General features: G+C 36.5%; 1 protein-coding gene across 1 annotated transcript; it reads right to left on the bottom strand.

The window, feature by feature from the left end:
- Positions 1 to 593: 593 nt before the first annotated feature.
- LOC116645308 (meiosis-specific kinetochore protein-like) lies at positions 594 to 26208 on the bottom strand. The gene is made up of 5 exons (XM_032425439.1): positions 26001 to 26208; positions 23937 to 24017; positions 21184 to 21303; positions 9859 to 9982; positions 594 to 1471 (listed from the first exon to the last, which is right to left on the bottom strand). The coding sequence occupies exons 1-5, from the start codon at positions 26151 to 26153 to the stop codon at positions 1440 to 1442; spliced, it is 510 nt and encodes a 169-aa protein (XP_032281330.1). The 5' UTR covers positions 26154 to 26208; the 3' UTR covers positions 594 to 1439.
- Between the last annotated feature and the right edge of the window lie 343 nt (positions 26209 to 26551).

Raw genomic sequence — 26551 nt, 5'->3', positions numbered from 1 at the left:
AGACTAAGAATCAGGGTCATTCTTTCTCACAGGAACCCACCACCTGATTAGAAACTATCAAGTAATTTGTCCTCTTGCTTCCCACTTAGATGATAGACTCCTTGAAAGTAGGGAATAGGCCTTCTATTTCATTTCTTCTTCCCCACATTGCTTGTCACATTTCTGCTTTTAAAACCATCCCAAGAGTTGCTGTGTTAGTTGACGACTGATTTAAAATTCAAATCTAAATTTGCTTTTAGCCTCCATCTTTAATGGTCTCTTCTACATTTCCTAACAACTTTCCTGTATTTCACCTCCAGATGAAAATTTGAAATAGAAATCACAAATAGCTTCGTTAGTGGCTTACAACCTTGTCAAATCATTTATAAGAATATCTTCATGGAACTCCTCTTTCTTTTCTTTCTTTTTTCTTTTTTCTTTTCATGAAACCAACTTTTATTATGTTATGTTAATCACCATATATTACATCATTAGTTTTTGACGTAGTGTTCCATGATTCATTGTTTGCATATAACACCCAGTGCTCCATTCAGTACATGCCCTCTTTAATACCCATCACCAGGCTAACCCATCCCCCCACCCGCCTCTTTAAAAATGAATGCTATATAGGTTACATAACTTCAAATTAATTCATTGATTTTAGAATTTTCTTACTGAAGCAGCTTTGAAAATTTGACTCTTATTTTCTTTTATGTATAATAACATTAGTAAACCATCAAGAGTTAAAATTTCACCAACAGTTAAACAATTGTACTATGTTCACTGACAACAGGACTGCTGCTTTTTAGGAAGAGCAGTGTGGAGACACCACAACAAATAATATCACACATGCACAAACACACAAAATCTTACAGACAGTATTAGCTAAAGGTTTAAGGATGAGGTAATACATCAAAAACTTAGTGTATGATTGATTGTACGTATTATACATTCCCTGCTTCAGCAAACTAGAGTATAGAGTTTCTTTCAGTCAGGCCTGGAAGTAGGTCTCTCACTCATGTGGTTTCAATTAAGTTCTGTTAAAAATAGCTCGTAATATAAGCATTTTCATTTTTAGTGCTTCAACAACTTTACTACTTTTAATCCATACAGAGGACAAACTTTGGGAAAAAAAAAACAAAGGCAGTTACATAGTAGCCTGGTACTTTGCTCTTTATAAATAGCTGAAATCATCTGTTTAGTGTACAGTCTTTTAATATAAGCTATTTATTCTTATTTTACAATACAAATACATATATTTAAGAGGCATACATAAGAATGTTTCTTTACTGATTAAAAGTAAATTATAAGAATCTCAGTAGAATTTCATCACCAGGATATATCACAAATAATTAGAGAATTTTGATTTTTGAATTATATATAATTTCAGGCAGACATTCTGCTTTATGGGCTTTGACTTCATGTATATCTTCAAAGTGGTGAAAATTCAGCCATGGCTGCTACATTCTGCCATTTGTTTTTATTATAATATCTGGAGAAAAATATAAAACAATAGATTATTTCATATACATGACAAGAAGTGACCAATAATTATTAATAACCAATCCTTGGGGGCAAAAACTCTTGACACCCAGCCAATCTCGTTTCATCCTGTCAAGCCTTAGGAAATAAATCCAGAGGCCATTAAAAATAATTTAAAAAAGGAATAGCTGGCTCACTCCTTCCTGGACAGGCTGAGGATACCTCTTTGGAGACAGAAAATGACCTGCTCAATAACATTCCAATGGGAAGCCCAGCAAAGATGGCTGTCAGTAGCCATCACAAGGCCTCTAACTCCAGCTATGTAACCTGGAGGAGTTGATCCAGTTGTGCTTCTTATCCTCATCCACCACCCACGAAGAAGCCCCTCACGTTTTCCTACCCACCTTTCCTTTGTATTCTACTACTCCTTGCTGTAGCTAAACCCAAGTTCTTTCTAATACAGGATTCTGGGGACTTTCCCCCTACATCTGGTACCAGGAGATCCCTAGTGGAGCCAGTTTTAACCTATTCCCACTGCCACTTTCATACTATGACATACATCACCCCCTGGCCTTTATCAATGATTCTCAAACTTCGTTGTACCTATACAGGCCACACTTCATACCAATTAGATTAGAATCTCTGGAAAAGGGAGTCAAATATCCAGGAAAGAATGATATACAGATAAGTTTGAACACCAGAGACCTCTATCTTCGCTGTTCAAACTGTGGTCCACGGACGAGTAATTTCATCATCATGTAGAAGTTCATTAGAAATGTAGAATCTTGGGTTCCATTCCAGATCTAATGAATCAAAATCTCCACTTTAACAAGATCTACAAGTAATTCCCCAGTATATTAAAATGTGTGAAGCACTGCCTGTTCTACCCTCTACTCCTCCCTATTGTTTTCTTTACTGACCTCAGACACTATCTGCTCATTTATTAAAGACTTTGAAAACTGGGCCACACTAATCTACTCCATAGCAATTTGTAGTAACTTCCCAAGTGGGTAACCAGCCCACCCAACTACCTAGTCTCACCTACCCCTACCCAGGCCTCATACATTATCCAAGGATGGACAGCACCTAGAACACATCATTTCTGAAACTACAATACTGGAGACCTGGGAGTTATCTTCTAACTGTCCTTTTCTCTCACCACCCTGTACCAGTACCTAATCAGTCACTAAGCCCTGGCAATTATGCCAATACACATTTTTAGTTTAGACTGGTTCTCAAACCCCCGAAGTACTGAATCAGATCGCTGAACAATGACCCGGGAATATGCATTATTAAATAATGCATATTACCATCAACTAACTTCATCTAACATATGACATCTAGATTCAATAAATATTTGCTGAATAAATGAACTAATCAACTGCAGAACTGTATCTATTTTGACGTCAAATCAACAGGTTTAAAAATCTCCACGATGTCAAACTAGTTTGATTTCTTTTTCCCCAAGGAACGGACTGGCATCTCTATATTTGTACTAGATCGATGTGTCTGTGTCAAAGGCTACACAATTACCTGCTATATTCTTTACATGAGATGGCACAACCAAATTTATCATCAAATACAACAACCACCCAATATATTTTAGACTTTTGCAATTTAATAAAAACAAAGGAATAATTTCCAAAGGGAAAAAGAAAAACATGGTCTTGAGGAATTAACCTTCTCTATAGAAACAAGTAATACTTATTGCATAAGGAGTGATTATTGTATTTCAGATGCTTTACAGAGATTATCTCTAATCCTTGCAAAAACTCTCTGAACTAAGTTCTACTATTATGCCAATTTTACAGATAGGAGGCTAAAAGTCAGAGGATTTAAGGAATTTACTCATGTGACAGAGCTAGGTTTTGAACTTAGGGATGTCTTATTCTTTTTTTTTTTACATTTTTTTTATTTTATTATGTTATGTTAATCACCATACATCACATCATTAGTTTTTGATGTAGTGTTCCATGATTCATTGTTTGCGTATAACACCCAGTGCTCCATTCAGTATGTGCCCTCTTTAATACCCATCACAAGGCTAACCCATCCCCCCACCCCTCCCAGAACCCTCAGTTTGTTTCTCAGAGTCCATAGTTTCTCATGGTTCGTCTCCCCCTCCGATTTCCCTCCCTTCATTTTTCCCTTCCTACTATCTTATTCTTAACTGATTTCTACTACCATCCGTAGGATACCCAAGTCATTTTCCATCTCATTTGTCATATTTCTATGTGATACATCTACCTGCTCTTATTATCTAAAAACTCAAGCTTCTCACTAAAGATGTATACGTATCCAGTTAAAGGCTCTTATTGTACTACAAGCTTGAGATATGAATTTATAACACAACATTTATCATGTCTTCTAAAGATCAAAATAAAAGAGAAATTGTAAAACCTTACTATAAGGATAGCTTCAAGTTTTGTCTGATTTTCCAAAAGGCATTGTTAGCTAGGAAGTCTTCCAAAGCAAGGTTAAAAGTATCCCCTCTTAGATTCCTGCAGTGCCTTGTTCCAGTTTTATCATGTTATAGAGAAGACTATGAGATCTGTTTCATCACTAGTCTGTAAGCCCTGGAGAACTAAGGCTGTACTCTTATCCCCAGCTAATATTGCAGTGTGTAATACATGCTTGTTGGCCAAATTAAAGTAATAATGTATTAGATATCTACTGCTATAACTGTAAGAAGTACACAGCAATGATTTTTCCAAGCCTCTTCTTGGCAAAAAAACAAAACAAAACAAAACAAAAAAGACCTCTTTAAATAGAATACAGGAGTCCAATATATAAAACAAAGAGAAGCAAAACTGCTCTGTATGGAGGAGCTGAGAAACTCAGAGCCCGATCTACTCTACTCCCTGCCCCCATGCCTTATTTGACAGCTACCCAGTCAAACTATTGCAAATCAAGAAAGCTAAGTTCTAATTCTGATTCTACCAGTAATTAGCTGTGTGAATTCAGACAAGTCACTTATTGATCTGGCTAGGTCATTTTTATTATATGTAAAATGAACAAAATAGACTAGATCATTAAATGGCTCTCAAATGTTAGTGCTTATTGGAATCACTTTGAGAGTTCTTCAAATTGCAGATCCCTGTGCCGTATCTCTAGAGAATATAATTTGCCAGGTCTGCAGTATTTCTGGTGTAGGTGGTTAGAGGACCACACATTGAGAAACCTTGACTTGATGTCTTCTCGGGCCTCTTTCATCAGGCTGTCACCATTCTCAAACTTCTACTTACCCACACCACCTCCTCTATCACATCTCTTTTGGACTCCTCTAGTGGTTCACTTTCACCACATTTTTTCTCTAATCAGCATTATTAATGAACAAGGGTCCTAGACCATCAAAAGTGAGCTTCATCCTACAGTACTGATTAGATAACTGGCAAACTAGCTAAATATTAAATGCCAGGACTAAAAATAGGCTGTTACATGTTTAAAATAACGCGATCACTAGTTAGCTTAGGGCTTTGCTATTTTTACTAAAGGAAAGGCAGAGACAAGTGGCCAGAAGTTGAAGGGGGAATTACTTAAATGAAGAGGCTGCCAAATGAGGTGAGAACCTAGAAAGAAGCCAGGTGGCATAATTGGTTCAACATACATCAAGGGGTCTCTCTGAATTAAACTAAAAATTTCAGTCTAAACACTCAGAAGAACTTCCCAGACACATTTAGTTTTGATTTGCTGCATACTTAAACCCAGAGCTGTGACATTACCTCATGTCATAAATTAATATGACTTGCCATAAAGATCAAATTAAGATAAGTTTTTCTATAACTTTTTATTGAAATATAGCATACACACAGGAAAGTATGTATATATGTACTGTAAAGCTTGATGGGTTTTCACAGACTTACCATACCCATGTAACCAGCATTCAGATAATGGAACAGAACACTACTAACACCCTAGAACTTCATCTCATAATGCCTTCTAGTTAATAGCCCCTTCCCAACTAGTACATCCACTATGGTGATTTTCATCATAGTTTAGTTTTGCCTAGCTTTGTACTAAATATAAGTAATGTTAAATGTACTCTATTGTGTCTGACTCATGTGAGATTTATCAATACTGTTGTATGTAACTCCGCATTGTGGATTCTCACTGCTTATAGCACTCCAATGAATGAATGTGCCAGAGTTTATTAATCCATTCTACTGTTGATGGCCATTTGGATTATTTCCTGTTTGGGGCTATTATCCAAGTGCTGCTATGAACATTCTAGCAAACATCTTTTGATGAACATATGTACACATTACAGTTGGATATACTCTTGGAAGGGGAATTGCTGGGTCTTCATGGTCCAGGGAAATGGAATTGCTGGGTCTCTTTCCACCTCAGTGAAATTTCTAGGGGCCCAGTGATATGAGAGATATACCTCCTAAAGTAAAGAATAAGTTGTTGCATCAAGCTCAACCAACCAAAAAGGAGGCACAATGCCTAGTGAGCCTTTTTAGATTTAGGAGTCAACACATGCCTCATTTGAGTGTACTACTCCAACCCATTTATTCAGTGCCTAAAGGCTACCAGTTTTGAGGGAGCCTCAGAATAAGAGAAGGTTCTACAACAGGTCCAGGCTACTATGCAAGATGCTCTGCCACTTGTACCATAATATCTAGCAGATCAAATGGTGCTTGAAGTGTCATTGGGAGATATACATGTTGTTTGGATCCTGTAGATGAATCACAGTACAGGTCCTTAGGATTTTGGAGCAAATCTTTAGCATCTTCTGTGAATAACTGTTCTTTTTGAGAAACAGTTTTTGGTTTGCTACTGGGCCTTTGTAGAGACTGAATATTTAACCATGGTACACCAAGTTACAATGAGACCTGAGCCGCCAACCATGAAGTATACATAGTCTGATGTACCAAGCCACAAAGTTGGCTGTGCAGAACAGCACTGCATTGTCAAATAGAAATGGTATATATGAAATTGAGCTAGAGCCCCAAAGGCACAAGTAAGTTAGATGAGGATGTGTTTCAAATGCCCATGGTCCATACTGCTGCTACATTATCTTCTCTCTCCCAGCCTGCACTTTTGGCATTATGGGGAGTTCTCCACAATCAGCTGATTGAGGGGAAAAAAAAACTCAGCCTTGGTTCACAGATGGTTCTACATGATATGCAGGCAACACCTGAAAGGGGCAGCTACAGGACCTACAGCTTCTTTCTGTGACATCCCTGAAGGAAACTGGCGAAGGTATATCCTCCCAGTGTAGAACTTCAAGAAAAACATCTCACCGTTTACTCTGTTGGAAGGAGAAGTGGCCAGATATGTGGTTATATACTGATTCACAGACTGTGGCCAATAGTTTGGCTGGATAGTTAGGGACATACATGACTGGAAAATTGATGACAAGGAGATAGGAGTGAAGAAGTATATGGACAGACCTCTCTGAATGGGCAAAAATATATGAAGGTATCTGCGTCCCCTGAAATACTCACCAAAGGGTGATCTCAGCAGACAAAGACTTTAATAATCAAGTAGATAAGATGACCCATTCTGTGGATAACAGTTAGCCTCTTTCTCCAGCCACTTCTGCCATTACCCAGTAAGCTAACGAACGAAGTGACCATGGTGGCAGGGATGGTGGTTATGCATGGGCTCAGCAACTCACTAAAGTCAACCTGGCTATAGCCCCTGATGAGTATTCAATTTCTTAGCAGCAGAGACCAACACCGAATCCCCACTATGGCACCATTTCCTGGAGTGATCAGCCAGCTACCAGGTGGCAGGCTGATCACCTTGAACAAGTTCCATCATGGAAGGGACAGCATTTTATTCTTACTGGAATAGACACTTATTCTGGATATGGATTTGCCTGTCTTGCATGCAGTGCTTCTACCAAAACAACCATCCAAGGACTTAAAAAATACTTTATCCACTATCATGGTATCCCACATAGAATTTCTTCTGATCAAAGAACTCACTTCACAGCAAAAGAAGGTGGCAAAAGGCCCAAGCTCATGGAATTCACTGGTCTTTCCATGTTCCCCACCATCTGAAGCACCTGACTTGACAGAATAGTGGAATGGCCTTTTGAAGACTCAGTTAAAGAACCCTTTAGGCAGCAATACCTTGGGCTGAGACAAGGTTCCTCAGAATGTTGTATATGCTCTGAATCAGCATTCAATATATGGTGCTATTTCTCCCACAGCCAGGATTCACAGGTCCAGGAATCAAGAAATAGAGATGGAAATGAGATCACTCAATATTATCCCTAGTAATCTACTAGGAAAATTTTTTGCTTCCTGTTCCCATGACAGGCCATGCTCTGCTAGCCTAGAGGTCTTAGTTCCAAAGGGAGGGATGTTTCCACCAAGAGACACAGCAATGATTCCAATGAACTTGAAGCTAAGATTGCGACCTGGCTGCTTTGGGCTCCTCAGGCCTCTGAATCAACAAGCAAAAAAGGGAATTACTATGCGGGCCAGGGTGACTGATCCTAACCACTCAAGCAAAATTTCCTCTGCAATGGAGGCAAGGAAGAGTATGTCTAGAATACAGGATATTCCTTAGGGCATCTTTTAGTATTATTATGCCCTGAGATTAAGGTCAATGGAAAAGTACAACAACCCAGTCCAAGCAGGACTAATGGCCTAGACCTTACTGAAATGAGGTTGATATTACCCCACTAGCTTAAGAACTATGACCAGCTGAGATGCTTGCTGAGGGAAGGGGAAATATGAAAGGGAAGAAGGTAGTTATAAATACCAGTTATGTCCACCTAACTAGTTTAAGCAAATATCTTTGTTTTCTTCCCTCTCTTATTCCTATATCAACTAACATAAAATGTATTAATAGTTAACTCTATATCATAACAGGATATCAAGAAGAGGAGTAAACATCATCCAAGGATTTTGCATCCTCTTCTGGGGAAGGAATTAGCACATTTTGGGTTGTATGTAGGACAGCTGCATTATGTTAGGCAGAAGTATAACTTTGTTACTTTCTCTATTTACATATTAATTATGGTTTAAGGACATGTGTATGAATACATAGTTGACATGAAATAGGCTGTGATGGTTAGTTGTATGTGTCACCTCGGTTAGGCTATATTAACCAATTAAATCAAATACTAATTTTGGTGTTGCTGTGAAGGTAAGGTTGTAGATAAGGTTAACATCTATAATAATAGACTTTAAGTAAAGAGATTATCCTTGATAATGTAGGTAGACCTCATCCAATCAGTTAAAAGGCCTTAAGAACAAAACTGAGGTTTCTCAGAGAAAAAAGAAATTCCTCCTAAAGACTGCATCAACTCCTGCTCAAGAGTTTCCAGCCTGCCCTACAGTTTTCAGCCAGACTCTACAGCTGCCTAAGTCAATTCCTTGAAATAATTCTCTGTATATGTATATGTTATGTATATGTATATGTATATGTGTGTACATATATCCTACTGGTTCTGTTTTGGGCAAACCCTGATATGGCATCTACTATTCCCTACTACCATGCTCATGTCATCAGAGATAGAGATAGAAAAAAGTCTATTATGTGGTCACTGTCTTTGAAAACTTGCTAACCTGAAGAATATGAAAAGTCAGCATTGTGAATTATGTGAGGTAGTAATATATTAGTAAGTGTCAAATGAGTAGCACTGAATTAAGTATTTAAGGAACTTAGGAAAAAAGAGAAAAAACCTCTGTGGACTTAGGGAGTGCTCAGCATAGACTGGTGCCAGAAATGGGGACAAGGATCAAAAGTAGACAGTTCAGTTGGATTGAAGTTGTACATAATCTATTAAATTTCAACTGCTTCACTGCCTGCTTACTAATAAAAGGTTCCCAGGCTCCAATGACTAATCAGACATTCTGTCTGATATACAGTCAGGAGAACAGAAAAACCTAAACTTGGAGTTTAAAAGCCTTGAAAGATGGAATTCCTCTCTACTACCAGCAGTACAACCTTGAACAAATTGCATACTACTTTAAGCCCCAGATTCTTCACATATAAAATGAGGATTATAAAGTCATAGTGAGAAATAAATGAGATGTAATAAGATATTTGGCTCAGTGCCTTTCACAGAGGAAGTGCTCAACCAACAATAAGTGAATGCAAAAATATATGAAAAATATTTTAACAAAGAATGCTATTAAAAGTGAAACCCAACACTAAATTTCAAGTAGTTGTAAGAAAAAGTATCCTAGATAAATATATTTAGATCAATGGCATAAGCTAATTTTTCAAAAGATTAAATATCTGACATTCAAAAAAATATTTTACTCAGGTTCTAAAACCTAACCAAACTTTTTGTAATTCTATTGTTTTCACTTTGTACAAAACTCCTAGAATACAATTTGTAAGTGGACTTCCTGTGTGCATAAGGAATTTACAATGAAAAAAATGTTTTATATCATCCAAAAAATAAGCTCTGCATTCACATTACAGTACCTTGAGGAATATCTTTAGGTGGGGAATATTTCTTCTTCTTTACTATAACACCTTTACTTTTCATTTGTCTAGTTCCTGGTGTTGCTCTAATAATACAACATATTTCTGATGTATTTGAAGGAACCTGAAAAAGAAAAAAATAGTGCATAATTCTTCCAGGTACTGTATTTGTATGCTGTTTTATTTCAAAGGCAAATCATTTCAACATCCATATTTCATACATATTAATGACAGAAAGCATTTATGAAATGCTTACTCCACTCCAGACACTAATGAAATGGTTTTTAAACATTTGCTTATTTAATATGCACAAGAACCAGACAGGGAAGATTATATCATCCCCATTTGTAAAATGAGGAAACTTAGGTTCAGAGAATTTGGATACCTTATTTAAGGAGAGAGAAAGAATACTGATAGAGTTGAGATTCAAGCACTCCAAAGTGCAAGAGCAAGTTTACAAGATTTACTGAATTAAAACACAAATTTATTTTAATTCTGAGCCATATACTAGATTTCCTTGGTTTCCCAACTCAATGAATTTTGACAACTGCCAATCAAACAGACTCTAGAATAAAGAAATACTGTATCTTCCAAAAGTGACATAGCTTGTTTCTTAGAACTCAGAAATAGACATATGTATTTACCAAGGGCTCCTCCCACTGTAAGTAAAGCCTATATAGAAATAACTTCTACTTTAAAATTCATATCATCTTCTGGGGTAGGCATCTGATATTTTTCTGCCCAGCATCATTTCTATTCTTCTGGTACTGAACAGTACCAGAATTTTCTTGGGAGAATCTACTTATTCTCCCAGCCTGCACACACCCCTTTCTTATGGCTCAGGTGGAGCTGATAATACTTTTGAGCACCAAGAGACCCTAAAACCCAGCCCAGCCAATCACTATATGCTATGCCCCTGGGCACAGTGACTGGCTCAGACAAAGATGTTGTAAATGGGTCAGCAGGAAGAAGGGAATTCTCAACATGAGATTCTGATACTAAGCCAAAATCCTTAAAGGGGCAAAAGTGGTCCCGGAGTGATACCCGACCCTAGCTATAGCCGTTGTAGTAGGAACAGATATATATCCTCTTAGGAGGATGGAATCCCCATTTTAGGCAAATAGGATTCTTATCAAGTAAGAGTAAGGAAATAAATGATCAGGGTCAGAATCAGAGTTGTTCTTCAAGATTCAGCTCAAAACAGTTCCAAGCAGAAATAATGGACAAAATACATTTCACCTCATCCTCTAATTTTATTATAACAACAATAAAGGAAGTACCAAACTCCTGAGAATATCGAAGAGCGGAGTTAAGCCCCCAGGACATCAGATATCAGAACTGCCAAATCAGAATAGAATAACAATGTATGAAATGATTAAAGAATTAACAATTGAAATCTCATGGATGAGCAAGCAACAAGAGACTATCTGGAGTGAAAAGCAGATGTGAAAAAGAAACAACTAGAATGTCTTGAAATGAAAAATAAAATTGTTGAAATACAAAGTTCATTGGAAGCCTTAAGCAGCAAAGTGGACACAACTAAAGAATTACTTATGAAATTACCCAGAATACAACAAATAAATGAAAAATATTAAAAAGAGTTTGAAAGATACAGAGGATAGAAAGATGCCTATTATATGCCAATTATCATCCCAGAGAGAATAAAACAGATAATAGCTGAGAAATTTCCCAAACTGATGAGAAACACGAGTGCACACATTCAGGAAGCCAATATTCCAAACAACATTAGAATAAAAAACCAACAGGGGTATTTGGGTGGCTCAACCAGTTAAACGTCCCACTCTTGATTTTTGGCTCTGGTCATGATCTCAGGGTCTTGAGATCAAGCCCCACTTTTGGTTCTGCGTTCAGTGGGGAGTTTGTTTCTCTCTCTCTCTCTCCCTCTCCCTCTGCCCCTCCCCCTGCACTTGCTCTCTCTCCAGAATAAATAAATAAATCTTTAAAAAATAAAGAATAGGGGTGCCTGGGTGGCTCAGTCGGCTAAATGTCTGCCTTCAGCTCAGGTCATGATCCTAGGGGCCTGGGATTGAGTCCCGCATCAGGCTCCCTGCTCAGTGGGGAGCCTGCTTCTCCCTCTGCCCCTCTCCCCTGCTCGTGCTCGCTCTCTCTCCCCCTCTCTCTCAAAAATAAATAAAATCTTAAAAATAAATAAATAAATAAATATAAAAAATAAAGAACAAAAAGCCAACAGCAAACAAAATATTAATCTCTTTATGTATACACTCCAGTGAAATTACAGCATACCCACAAATAAGAATTTAAAAATATCCAGAAAAAAAAGATAATTCAGTCCCCAAGACCACCTCAGTCTCAATGATTTGCCAAAAGGACTCACAAGATTCAGAAAAGCTGGTATACTCACAGTCAAGGCTTATTACACAATAAGATACAGACTAAAATCAGCAAAGGGAAAAGGCACATAAGTGGAGTCCAAGAGAAAAAGTACACAGAGCTCAATCCAGGATAATAAGCTTCCAGTTGTCCTCTCCTAGTTGAGTCACATGGATAACATTTAGTTTTCCCATGTGCAAAGTGTTGCCAACATGAGAAGCCCAGTAATCCTTGCCTCAGACCAGTCTCCTAGAGGTCAAACTGACACAAAGTTTGCCTAAAGCCTCAGGCATCAAAAACAGGTGTTTACCATAAATCACATTTAGCATAAACTATCTGGTGTAGCTCAGGACATACAAAGACACTCTTACCAGGCAGGATACTCCAAGGGGTCATAACTCTTACAAAGGACTCCTTAAATCTCAACAATAAGAAAACAACATAATTAAGAAATGGGCCAAAGACCTTACCAGACACCTCATCAAAGATATGCAGATGGCAAGTAAGCATATTAAAGGATGCTCCACACCATATTTCCTCATCAGGGAGATGCAAATTAAAACAACAATTAGATACTACTACATACCTATTAGAATGGCCAATACCTAAAATACTGACAACAATAAAACTTTACCCAAACCCACAGAATGCACAACACCAAGAGTGGACCCTAAGTTAAACTATGGACTGTGTGGGGTGATTATAATATGCCAATGCAGGTTTATCCTTGGTTAAAAAAAAAAGTGCCACTTGCTGAATGATGTTGATAATGGTGGTGGTTATGCATGTATTGAAGCAATGGGATATAAGAAATCTCTGCAGGTTTCTCTCAATTTTGCTGCAAATCTAAAACTTCTTTAAAAATTAAAAAAACACATTTTTTTAAAAAAGTAAAAGTATACAAAAATACATACCATGTTAACAACAGTCAAAAGAAAGCTAGAGTATATTAATACCAGAAAAAGTAGATTTCTGTGCAAAGAATATTACCAGTAATAAAGAAGTTCCTTCAAAATGATAAAAGGGTGAATTAATCAAGAAAACAACAATCCTAAACAATCCTAACTATTTACACACCTAGTAACAGAGCCTCAAAATAAATAAAACAAAGAGGATAGAAATGAAATGAGAGAGGGGCGCCTGGGTAGCTCAGTCAGTTAAGCGTCTGCCTTTGGCTCAGGTCATGATCCCAGGGTCCTGGGATCAAGCCCCATGTCGAGCTCAGCTGGGAACCTGCTTCTCCCTCTGCCCCTCCCCCAGGTCATGCTCTCTTTCTCTCTCTCTCAAATAAATAAATAAAATGAAATAAAAAAGAAATGAAAGGAGGAATGGACAAACCCACCATCACAGTCTGATATTTTAATACCTCTTAATAATTGATAGACGAAATAGGCAAAAAATCAGCAAAGATATAACTGACTTGAACATTACTATCAATCAACCTGACATGACTGATACTGTAGACCATTCTACTAAAAAAAAGGAAAATACGCATTATTCTCAAGTGTGCACAGAATATTTACCAACATAAACCAAATGGATTATAAAGCATGTCTCAAAAAAGGCATACATACAAGGCATACACAGAACAATCTTAGACCACAACGGGATTATATTAGAAACTAATAACAGAAAGATCTCTGAAAATTTTCCAAATATGTGGACAAGAAATTGCATACTTCTAAACAAGCCATGGATCAAGAATAAATAAATTGGGAAAATGGAAAGTATTTAAACTTCATGAAAATGAAAATACAGCATGTAAAAACTTGTGGGATGCTGCTAAAGCACTAGTCAAAGCAAATTTGTAGCATTAAATACCTACAGGAGAAAAGAAGAAAGGTCTCCTATCAATGAACTCAGCTTCCACCTTAAGAAAGTAAAAAAAGAAAACCAAATTAAACTCAAAGTAAGCAGACAAAAGAAAATAACATGAGAGCAGAAATCAATGAAATAGAAAATAGAAAAACCATAGAAAAGGGAGTCTGGGTAGCTCAATCGGTTAAGCATCTGACTCTTGATTTCAGCTCCGGTCATGATCACAGAGTCATGAGATCAAGCCCCACAGGTACTCAGCACGGAGTCTGCTTGAGATGCTCTCTTTCCCTCTCCCTCTGCCCTTACCCCTGCTTGTGCTCTGTAAATAAATAAATAAATAAATAAATAAACAAAATCTTCCAAAAAAAAAAAATAGAGAAAAATCAGTGAAACCAAACTTCTAGCCAGCACAGAGTCTGCTTGAGATGCTCCCTCTCCCTCTCCCTCTGCCCCAATCCCCGCTTGTGCTCTATAAATAAATAAATAAATAAATAAATAAATAAATAAATAAAATCTTCCCCAAAAAAGGAAAAAAAAAAACGAATAGAGAAAAATCAATGAGACCAAACTTCTAGCCAGATTAATGAGGAAAGAAAAAAGACATAAATTACCAATATCAGGAATAAGAAAGGCTTTATCACTACAGATACCAACATATTAAAAGGATAATAAGGGAATATTATAAATAACATCTGACAATAAATTTGACAACTTATAGAAAATGGACAACTTCTTTGAAATACACAAACTACCAAAGTTCACTTGAGAAGAAATAGGTAAGCTGAATAGCCCTAAAGAGATTTTTAACTGTAGCTTATTTCCTTCCAAAAGAGAGAACTCCAGGCCTAGATGGCTTCACTAGTGAATTTACTAAACATTTAAGGCAGAAATAATACTAATTCTCTTCCAGAAAATTGAAGATGAAGGAGTACTTCCCAACTTGTTCTATGAGGGTAGCATTACTCTCACGCTAAACTCAGAGACAGACATCAAAAAAATAAATAAATAAAACTACAGACCCTCACAAACACTGATGGAAAAATTCTAAAATATTTTTAGCAAATCAAATACATCAATACATAAAAAGAAAAGTACACCATAACTAAGTGGGGTTTATCCTGGGATGCAGAGTTGATTTAACATTAGAACATAAATCAGTATATTCAATTCATTATCATCATCAATTCACCATATTAACAAACTGAAAAAAAAAAAGTCCTACTACCATCTCAATAGTTACAAAAAGTGCATTTGGCAAAAATCCAAATTCCATTCCTAATAAAAACTCTCAAGCATATTAGGAATAGATGGGAACCTCCTCAACCTAAGAAAAACCTATGGCTAAGATCATATTTAATGGTTAACTATGGAATGCTTTCCCTCAAAGTATAGAAACAAGGCAAGGATGTCTGCTCTCCCCACTACTCTCTCAGCATTGTACAGGAAAATCTAGTCAGGGAAATTGGGTAAGGAAAAAAAGGCAACCAGATTAAAAAGGAAGAGGTAGGGGTGCCTGGGTGGCTCAGTTGGTTAAGGGTTCAACTCTTGATTTGGGCTCAAATCATGATCTCAGGGTCATGGGAATGAGCCCCGCATCAGGCTCCATGCTGAGCGCAAAGTCTGCTTGAGATTCTCTCTCTCCCTCCCTCTCCCACTGCACATTCCCTCACCAAAATAAATAAATAAAATCTTAAAAAAAAAAAAAAGGAAGAAGTAAACTTTTTTCCCACAGATAACATAGTTGCCTATGGCATGATGGAAACTTGTGGGGGGCCTGGGGAGAACTACTAGAAATTGTAATTAAGTTTAGCAAGTTTGTAGTATACTTGTTATGAATGGAATGCTTCTATCCCCACAAAACTCATATGTTGAATCCCTAATTCCCAATTAGACTTGTATTTAGAAATAGACTCTCTGAGAGGGTGACGCTGACTTAATAAGGGCAAGGTCCTAATCTGAAAGTGCTGGTGCCCTTTTAAGAGGAGGAAGAAACACCAGAGCACTTTTATATTTCATGCAAAGAGAGAAAAGGCCATGTGAAGTCATAGCAAGAAGGTGGACATCTACAAGTTGGAAGAAAGCCCTTCTGGGACCTGAATAGGTTAACACCTTGGTCTTAGACTTTCCAGCTTCCAGGACTGTGAGAAAATAAATTTCTGTTGTGTAAGCCGCCCAGCCTATCATATTTTATTATGGCAAACCGAACAGACTAATATAATGATCAATACACACACACATACACACACACACACAAAGTATTTCTGTATGCTAGCAATTAATAGACAGATATTGAAAATAAGAATACCATTTATAATAGTATCAAGAATATGAAATACTGTCATCAGGAGGGATATAATGACATCAAGTAGGAATAATGACCCAAACAGTGAAAACTACAGAATAATTTGGAGAGAAATTAAAGAGCCAAAAAATGGGTAGCTATACATTGCTCTTGGGTTGGAAGACTCAATATTGTCATGATATCAATTATTGAGAAATTAATCTGTAGATTCAATGCAATCCTAGTCAAAATTCCATCAGGTTTTTTTTTTTTTTTTTGGTAGAAATCAACAAGCTGATTCTAAAATTCATAGAAATGCAAAGGACCTAGAATAACCAAAACAACTGAAAAAGAAGAACAAAGTTAGAGGCTAACACTAATTAATTTCAAGAATTATTATAGTGCCTCATTATTCAATACTGTGTGATACTTGCACAAAGACAGACAACAGTAAAACCTTACAGAAACTCGTACAAATACAAGGATAACCATTTTCAACAAAGGTGGAAAAGGCAGTACAGTGGAAAAAGAATAACCTCTCAATAGAATAATTGAATGTCTATATGGAAATAAATACACTTGAATCCATATCTCACGCCATAAATAAAAAATTAACTCACAGGCATTAGTGCAAAATTTTAAAACTTCTAGAAGAAAACGTAGGAGAAAATCTTTGTGACCCTGGGTTAGGCAAAGATTTCTTAGATGACAACGAAGCCATACCCATGAAAAAAATAAACAAAAAATTGACAAGCTGGACTTCTTCAAAGTTAAAAATGTATGTTCTTTAAGTGACACTGTTTTGCAAGAAACTACAGATTTTATGATTCCATTTATAACAAATGTCCAGAAAACATTACTCTAGAGACAGAAAATAGATTAGTATTTGCCTGGGGCTGGACATGAGAACAGGGCTTAACTGTAAATAAGTGTGAAGAATTTGGAAAATGTCCTAAAACTGACATAGGTAATTGTTGCACTACTCCATAAATTTACTAAGAATTACAGAATTGTAAACTTGAAATGGGTGAATTTTATGATATACAAAATAACACAAAAAAGTCTGTTTATTCATTTTTTAAAAAAGTGCAGTGGATAAAAAGACAAGGTATGGACTGGGAAAATATCTTTCAAAAGATATTCTATATCTACAATAAGAAAATCAACAATCTTTTTAATGTGCAAAAGATATGAACAGGTATGTCACCAAAGTAAATATATAGATGGCAAATAAGCACATGAAAATGTGATCAACATTATTGGTCATTAGGGAAATGCAAATTAAAACCAGAGTAAGATATCACTTCATACTAATTGGGAAGGTTAAGATTAAAAGACTGACCATACTAAAGGTTAAGATTAACTTAACTAAAGGTTAAGATTAAAAGACTGACAGAACTAAACGTAGATGAAATGTAGATGTAGAGAAACTACAAGTCTCAAATATTGGTGGAAATGTAAAATGGTACCACCACTTTGGAAAACAGTTTGGAAATTTCTTAGGTACTTACCCAAGAGGAAGGAAATATATATCCACACAGTTAAAGAAGAACTTATTCTGATACTTACTATTACAGTTAAGATTTTATTCAAGATTATTGCAATAGGGTTCACTCACTATATTGTATAGCTGAAACTAATGTAACACTGTATGTCAACCATACTTTTAAAAAAAAGATGTACTATATGTTGGCTAATGAATTTTAAATTAAAAAAAAGAAATAAACCTTTCTCTATTCACACACACAAAAAGACACTATAATAAGGTATTTCAATAGAGGAGAGTAATTGGGCTCAAATCCAAATACAGCAAATACAGCTAGGGATGTACAGCTGATGAGCAGAATGAGGGTGTCAGTTGTTGAAAAATTACTATGAAGAGACATCAAGTGTAAAGAGATTCTTGTTAAATTGACCTTGTGATATTGTGATTTTTTTAAAAAAAAAAAGATTTATTCATCTATTTTTATTTAAGAGAGAGAGAGCACAAGCCAGGGGAGGGGCAGAGGGAGAGAAAGAAAAAATCTCCAGCAGACTCCCCACTGAGCGAGAGCCCAATGCAGGGCTTGATCTCAGGACCCTGAGATCATGACCCAAGCTGAAATGAAGAGTCAGCCACTCAGCTGACTGAGCCACACAGGAGCACTGATATTGAGTTAATAAGAAATATATATTTGGTTTTCATCCCCATTGCCAGCACAGAGTTCCTAAAACCTTTGGAATTTCCTAAGTGATAAGAGCAATAAAGGTGTTTTTGTAAATGTGATAAAACTTTTGGAATGCACCTGAGGATGGGGGCTAGTTGTCAGGGGAATCAATCCTGGATTAGAGGATTGGAACTTTCAGGCCCATCTCATAACCTCCAGGTAGGAGAGAGGAGCTAGAGGTTTACTCGGTTGCCAATGGCCAATGATTTAATCAACCATACCTACGTAATGAAGCTGTCACCAGCTATACTCCAAGACCTGACCTTTACTGCTCGCCTGCTTGTACCCATCAAACTTTGTCCCACATTTTCCCTTAAGCCCTTTTTTCCAGTTTATCTCTTAACCCAGGCAAAGACCCAAGGGGCATAGCATCCTGTAATGGAAACCAAAACTACCCTTCAAGCAATAACGACTGTCTGAAAGAAGAGATCCCGTGGCCCAGACCCCCAGACCAGTTTGAGCATCACCCCCTCCCCTGACTCATGCCTGCACAGATAAACTATGGAATGACCCACGCAATGACAGACAGTTACCTTAACCTCATTATAATACTAAAATCTCTGCCCAAGAAGGAGCACCAGCCTCATTTGCATAATATACGATGTATGTATGTATGTATGATGTATGATGTACGTATAGCTCCTTGTCCTTTCCCCATACCTTGCCCTATGCATCTCTTCCATGTGGCTATTCCTGAGTTATATTCTTTTATAAGATACCAGTAATCTAGTAAGTAAAATGTTTCTCTGAGTTTTGTAAGCTACTCCAATAAATTAATAAAATCCAAGGAGTGGGTCATGGGAACCTCTGATTTATAGGCAGTTGGTCAGAAGCACAGGTAACAACCTAGACTGGCAAGTGGCATCTCAAGTAGAGGGTGGTTTTGTGGAATAAGCCCTTTACCTGTGGAATCTGATGCTATCTTCAGGTAGATAGTGTCAAAATTGAGTTGAATTCTAAGACACTCAGCTGATGTCAGGAGTATTGCTTGTTGGGGGTGTGGGCAACTCCCCTACACACACACCTTTGAAACTGGATCCAGGAACCCAATTAGACCTGAGAGGCCAGAGTGCCAAAGGCAGGCCAGATCAGATCAGATCAGATCAGATCAAAGGTGGGAGATCAGATATCAAGGGTGGGAGAAAAGTCTTGTTAAAACTATACTCAGCAAGAATGGACACAAGGCTTAGTTGAGAAGAGGGCTCAGAAGAGCTTAACTAAAGTTTGATCAAGGAGAGAATCTTTGTCAATACAAATACTTGTACATGAATGTTCCTAGTAGCTAAATGATCCAAATGTCCATAAATGGGTGAAAGGATAAATTTTGTATACCATAAATGGAATACTACTTAGCAGTAAAAAGGACCAAATTATTGATACACTCAACAACATGAATGAATCTCAAAATAATTATACTGAGTAAAAGACGCCAGAAATTCTCTCTCACTTGAATGAACCCAAAACTCTAGAAAATGTAAACCAATCTATAATTACAGTAACTAGATCAGTACTTGCTTGGGGGACAGGGGCAGGAAGGAAAAAATTATAAAACAGGAGGAGGAAACTTTTGGGTTGACGGATATTTTCACCATCTAGATTATGGTGGTGGTTTTACAATTGCATACATATGTGAAAACTTCCAAATTATACACTTTAAATATGTGCAGTTTATTGTATGTCAATTATTCCTCAATAAAAATGCTTCTTAAGAGAGGTAATAGTTTCCAGTTTCACCTGGCCTCTCAACAGTGTGCTATAGTCTTGTATTTCCCTACTTCTTCCATTCCAAGTCCTTATTTCAATCTATTTTTACTTCCCTTCAGCCTCTTACCCTACCTTTTCTTTCTCTCTCTCCCAGGAAATCATCCTTCTGTCTCTAGTCTCGGCCTTTTGTAATCTGTTCTCCACCTCTGGAGCCAGAAGGACATATGACATCATCCCTTGTTCAGAATCCTTTATTGGCTCCTCTCAGGAAAAAGATCCAAATTGCTTAATATGGATTAAAGACCGTTTGAATTCTTGGCCCTTGTTTATCTTAACAGTCTCATCTCCAGCCTTCTCTCACCATCCAGATTCCCACCCTCATCCCAGAGTCACACTGAAAAGGTCTAGCTACAGTGAACCACTACATGTCCCTCTAGTTTGCCTTTTTATGTCTTTTTCCTCTCTGCCTCTTTCTCTCACTTTGTCCTTCTGTCTCTCTGTCTGCTCCCACACCCCTTCTTTCTGGCTCTTTCTTTCTCCCCATCCCACTTTCTGTTCTCTTTTTCTCCTCATACTCTAGCTCTATTCCCACCCCCACGGCTCTTAGTTTTATGAATTTTATGTCTTTTTTTAATGGAGCATAGTACTTCTGTGTATTCATCTTAACACAATGAAATTGGTGACTACAACTCATATGTACAGATGAAAACAGAGTTTTGGATCAAAGTAGGTTAACAGTATCTCCTCTAGTTGTTTAATAGCACCAAGCCCTGACAATGCAGTGTTCTGGCCATGGCAGCCTAACATTCTTTATTTAGAATTGTAACTGATAGCTGCCTCCTCATGTGGATAATGTTAGCCTCAAATGAGTTACAGATTTCCTAAAGTACCTCATATACAAAGTATCTAATATAACAGTAATAATTTCTTTTAGTAATTGAAGAAAAAATGGAAAATACTAACCTCATTTGAAGAATTTTCTTGCAAATTTGACACAGGAACAATTTCATTTGAATTAACATAATTGCTGACATTTGGAAATAGTTCTTCAAAAGATGCTCTCTGCACTGAGGACAAATCAATCTATAAAAAATATATTACTCTTATAGAAGTCAAATGTGGCAGAAACAATTATTTTTACATAATTAAAGGTGAAATACTATCTCATTAGAAGCATTTTCTTGGGAAAAAGTACAGAGTTTCTTTCTGAGGTGATAAAAAGACTATAAAATTGACTGGTGATGATTACACATACCTGTGAATGCACTAAAAAACACTGAATTTCACATTCTAAATAGGTAAATTGTATGGTATGTTAATTATAGCTCAATAAAGCTGTTTTTAAAAAGCCCACCACAAAAAAAGTGTTAAACATACAGTTACCATGTGACTCAGCAATTCTACTTCCTCTTCTAATCATATACCCAATACAACTGAAAACACATATTCACACAAAAACTTGTATATGAACATTCATAGCAATATTATTCTTTCAAATGCCCCCAAACTGACAAATTAGTAAACAAAATGTAGTATATCCTTACCATGGGATATTATTCAGCCATAAGTAAGGAAGAAAGTATATGTTATAAAATGGATGAACTTAGAAAACATTATGTTAAGTGAAAGAAGCCAGACACAAAAGCCACATATTATACGATTCCATTTATATGAAATAGCCAGAATAAGTAAACCTATAAAGAACCCTTTTCCCAGCTTGAAAAACTGATCTTTGCTTAATTCTCATGCTCTGTTCCACTAGGAACCTGATAAAGGTAACAATGCCAACATTGCTAATGGTAAAAATGATGTCTGATTGATAAATTGCATCTGGACTAGGAAGAACTATAATTGCACTATGAATAAATGATAAATGCACTATATGTAAATAAACCCTACAAAAAGCACCATAGTTTGGATTTCCCTGACTCTTGTAATTTGGCACGTCTCTTGTGGGGACTCTGGAAGCTATGTCTATGTGATATTACAAAAGATACTGGATCTCATCTCGTTGTATCTGAGCTGTACCCAAACTGCTAAGTAAACTGCTCCATGGACTTCTGTGAAGACTGATCCCACTGAAGAGGAACACCTGTTTCTGTCCTGCTTGTGAGTTGTATTCCTATTGTTTAGTTGAACCTAAAAAGAACTCTGGTTGGATGAGAGCCGAATTTTAAGACTCTTAGAAGAAAACAGAGGGGGAAAATTTAATAACATTGAATTTTGCAACAATTTCTCAGCTATGACACCAAAAGCACAGGAAAAGAAAAAAATAGATAAATTAGACTGCATAAAAATTAAAGCTTCTGTGCATCAAAGGATACTATCAATAGAATGAAAAGGTAACCCACAGAATGGGAGAAAATATTTGCCAACCATATATCTGATAAGGGGTTAAAATCTAAAATATATATAAAAAAACTCCTACAACTCAACAACAAATAAATAAGCTGATTAAAAAATGGGCAATAGACTTGAACAGACATCTCTTAAAAGAAGATACATAAATGGCCAATAAGCATGTGAAAAGATGCTCAACATCATTAGCCATAAGGGAAATACAAATCAAAACCACAATGAAATTCCATCTCACACCCATGAGGATGGCTATTATTTAAAAAAACACACAGAAAATAACAAGTGTTGGCAAGGATGTAGAGAAATTAGAAGCATTGTCATTGTTACTGGGAATGTAAAATAGCACAGCTGCTATGGAAAACAGTATGTCAGTTCCTCAAAAAGTTAAAAATGAGAATTACCATTTGCAATTCCACTTTAAAGTGTATACCAAAAGAACTGAAAGCAGAGACACAAAGAGATATTTGAACACCCATGTTCAAAGCAGCATTATTCACACTGGCCAAAAGGTGGAAGTAACCCAAATGTCCACAGACAGATGAATAGATAAACAAAATGTGGTATACACATACAAACAGCCTTTAAAAAGGAAAAAAATTCTGACACATGCTACAACATGGATGAGACATTATGCTAAATGAAATCTGTCACAAAAGGAAAATACTGTATGATTCCATTATATGAAGTATCTAGAGCAGTCAAATTCAGAGGGAGAAGGTAGAATTGTGGTTGACAGGGACTGAGGGATGGAGAAATGGGGACTCAGTGTTTAATGTATGGAGTTTCAGGTTTGCAAGAAGAAAAACTTTGCAAGAAATTCTGCATGAAAAAAGTGATGGTTGCATAACATTTGTACTTGAACTGTACAGTTAAAAAGAGTTAAAATTTTAGGGGCGCCTGGGTAGCTCAGTCAGTTAAGCATCCCACTCTTGATTTTGGCTCAGGTCATGATCCAGGGTTGTGAGATGGAGCCCCAAGTCCGGCTCTGCACTGAGAGTGGAGACTGCTTAAGATTCTCTCTCTCCCTCGCTCTCTGCCCCTCCCACACCCAGCTCCCTGGAGCTCTCTCTCTCTCAAAAAAAATCAACACTGTTAAAAATGGTAAATTTTATGTTACATATATTTTGCCACAATAAAAAAAATGAAAAAACAAAACAAAACCCTGGTGGGTGCTGCAGTATTCTAATCTTTTATGTACAGCAGTATATAGAGTACATCCAGCGAAAGCAAGTCTATACAACAGAAAAACAGACATTATTCCCTATGTAAAATATTCCCCTGGTGTGACAGAAACAGAATAATAGGGAGGAGAGGGAACCAAACCATAGATACTACAAGTGCCAAATGCTAATACTCACCACTAAACCAGCAGATTGCGAAGATGGAGTGCTTGTTAAGAGGCCTCTGCTTTTCTTATCAGGAATACTAGAATTTGTTCTCTATCAGTGTTTTGTGAAATAGGGGATTGAATAGCATAAATAAATAAACCAATTTAATACAGTAAAAAAATATCAAATTAGTAGACTAGATCATAATGTGTCATACTAATAAAACTTTAATGTGCTAATTAAATTTTAAACCACTAGATAAGTAACTAAAGAATTTTCTGGCTTGAGCTAGGTCAAGCAACTCCTAAGAGTTCTGCGGGGCACAAGAACCATACAAGAATAGTTTGGGTGAAATCACTCTTAATTTAGGAAGAAAAGCTAATTAAAGTTTTGAACTAAAAAATGGTGCTTTGATTGTCTCTTTTACTGCTAAGAAAATTTTACTTTTAGCATTTGTTTAATTGCTAGTATATTGTTGTACTTTTCATGGAAAGGGATTATAAGTTATTTGTGAAGCTGTTAAACATATATGTAATAAGGATAATTGGTTTAAAATACATACAATTAAATATATATAGACACTTTGATTTATGCAATATCAAAGTTAGACAAATTATAAAGACTCATTTTCTATTTCTTGAAGATGTGAAGAGGCAGAGAGACAGGTGGACAAATCAAGAAAGAGTGAGAGAGCAAGACAAAGACAGGATCAGAGACCTAAAAGTTAAAGAGAGAAAGGGAAGAATGGGGGAGGGAAGAGGAGTAAGGAAAGGGAAAAAGAAAGGGAGAGAGGGAGGATGAGGAGACAAAAGAGAGGAACACTAAGAAGGAGGGAGGGAGAAAAAAGATGGAGAAGATGGAGACCAACAGACTATGAACAGAAAGAAACGGACAGAGAAACAGTCAGAGACAGAGAAGGACAGATGGAAAGAGATCAAGATAGAGACAGAAAGAAGAAAGACAGAGCTTGAGTCGAAGAGACAAAATCCAGGGAAAAAATCAGAGAAGCAGAGCAATGAAACAGAGTGACAGAGATATTCGAAAAGAGAGAAGACAGATAACTTTATTTTTAACAATCAGCTGTCTTTTCAACTTTTGGATTCCATGAAACCAGTCCCTCTGATAAATCTCTTTGAATAGGTGTTTATTATATGCTGCCAACTTTGGAACACAAACTCAGAGTTGGAATTTGAACATCATAAGAAAGTTTATGTTAGGTTTCTTTTTTCTTTCTTTCCTCATTTCTTTCACTCTTCCTTTCCTTTCTGGCTTAACATCTCTTAAACTAGTTGTGTGTTCAAGACGTAATATGGGATCATTTATTAGGAAAATTTCTATTAAAAAAATTTTATGGGTATATGTACCTGGCATACCGAATATGTCAGCTCTCTAATTCATTAGCTATTTTATCTTTTAACTTCTTCATCTAAACAATGGGGATTATTCTTCCCCTAAGGATTGCTGTGCAAAGGTTACAAATAATACATGTAAAGAGAACCTGTAGAGTAGGAAATACTCAGTGATAGCTATTATTTATCACTGTGGCTGCCATGGAGGTGCTCTGGTCAGATCTCCTTGAACAAAGAACCTGCTGTTCCACTGCAAGGAGTGCAGGTAGGTGACAGCCCCCGCCCCCTCCACAACTTCTCTGGAAACTGCTTCAGCTTTCAGGTTGAGGCCATCATCTTCTCAGGCAACCCTCAGCCAACGTTTGAGCATAGGAACCAACGTAAGAATCCTGTAATGGATAATCTTTGCTCCAGACCTTGAAGGGAGAGCTTTTGGCAGATGTTCATTGAGGGCTGAGACTATTCCTACCCAATGCTGCTTTCTCCCTGCTCCTTTCTCAGATATTATCCCTTCCAGTACACCATTTCAACTCAATTCTGCCTGAATATCTGCTTCCCAAGAGACACAATTGTTAACTGACAATCCATTTTTTAAAAAATCTGCCTGTGTATAGCTGTAAATATAAAGCTCTCTGCATTTTTTCCCTAGATTTGTTAAGAAGTTATACTATCTAAATCTTCCCAATAAGTACATTTCCTTGGTATAGGTTTTTCAAGAATTAGTTAATAGAAGGTCAGTGCTTACCAATGTAGGTTCCAGGGGCTGAGACAATGGAACTTTGGTAATTGATCTACCTGAAGGAACCTTGATTTTTAGATGATGAGAACTTAACTTTGTTTGAAAATTTGTATCTCTGGGTTCAGGATCTTTTTCAGGCTGAAACAAATTCATAATCATGATATACACTCCATAGTACTATAAAAACATTTGTAGCATTTCTCAGATGTCTTATTTTATTATAATAGAAATATGTTATAATTATTACAATTAAAATAGGTTATGTATATATCAATTATATATACATATAAATTTATTTATATATATAATTCTATTGTTATTCCCTCAACTTGAAAAAGTTTTCAACTTAAAGATACTTTTGTAAAAAAAAAAGGTTTTCTACATATTTAAAAATAAAATCTATTAAAAGACAAAACAGCTTAAAATACATACAACTCAAAAAAATTTCCCTACCACATTTAAGGTAACATCTCCCAAATAGTGTTCTGTAAAAAAGTATGATAATGAGGTCTATCCATCTGTCAATAGTTAAAACTAAATTTTAGAGAAAACATCAA

This window comes from Phoca vitulina, unplaced genomic scaffold (genome assembly GCF_004348235.1).
Source record: "Phoca vitulina isolate PV1807 unplaced genomic scaffold, GSC_HSeal_1.0 scaffold32, whole genome shotgun sequence".
Classification (NCBI taxonomy): domain Eukaryota; kingdom Metazoa; phylum Chordata; class Mammalia; order Carnivora; family Phocidae; genus Phoca; species Phoca vitulina.
This window is presented reverse-complemented; position numbering and strand designations above follow the sequence as displayed.

Coding starts and splice junctions, on each gene's coding strand:
- LOC116645308 (XM_032425439.1), bottom strand. CDS start 26,153: ATGATTATGAATTTGTTTCAGCCTGAAAAAGATCCTGAACCCAGAGAT. Junction 24,018..26,000: donor AGCCCCTGGAACCTACATTG/GTAAGCACTGAC, acceptor AAACACTGATAG/AGAACAAATTCTAGTATTCC. Junction 21,304..23,936: donor CGCAATCTGCTGGTTTAGTG/GTGAGTATTAGC, acceptor TATTTTTTATAG/ATTGATTTGTCCTCAGTGCA.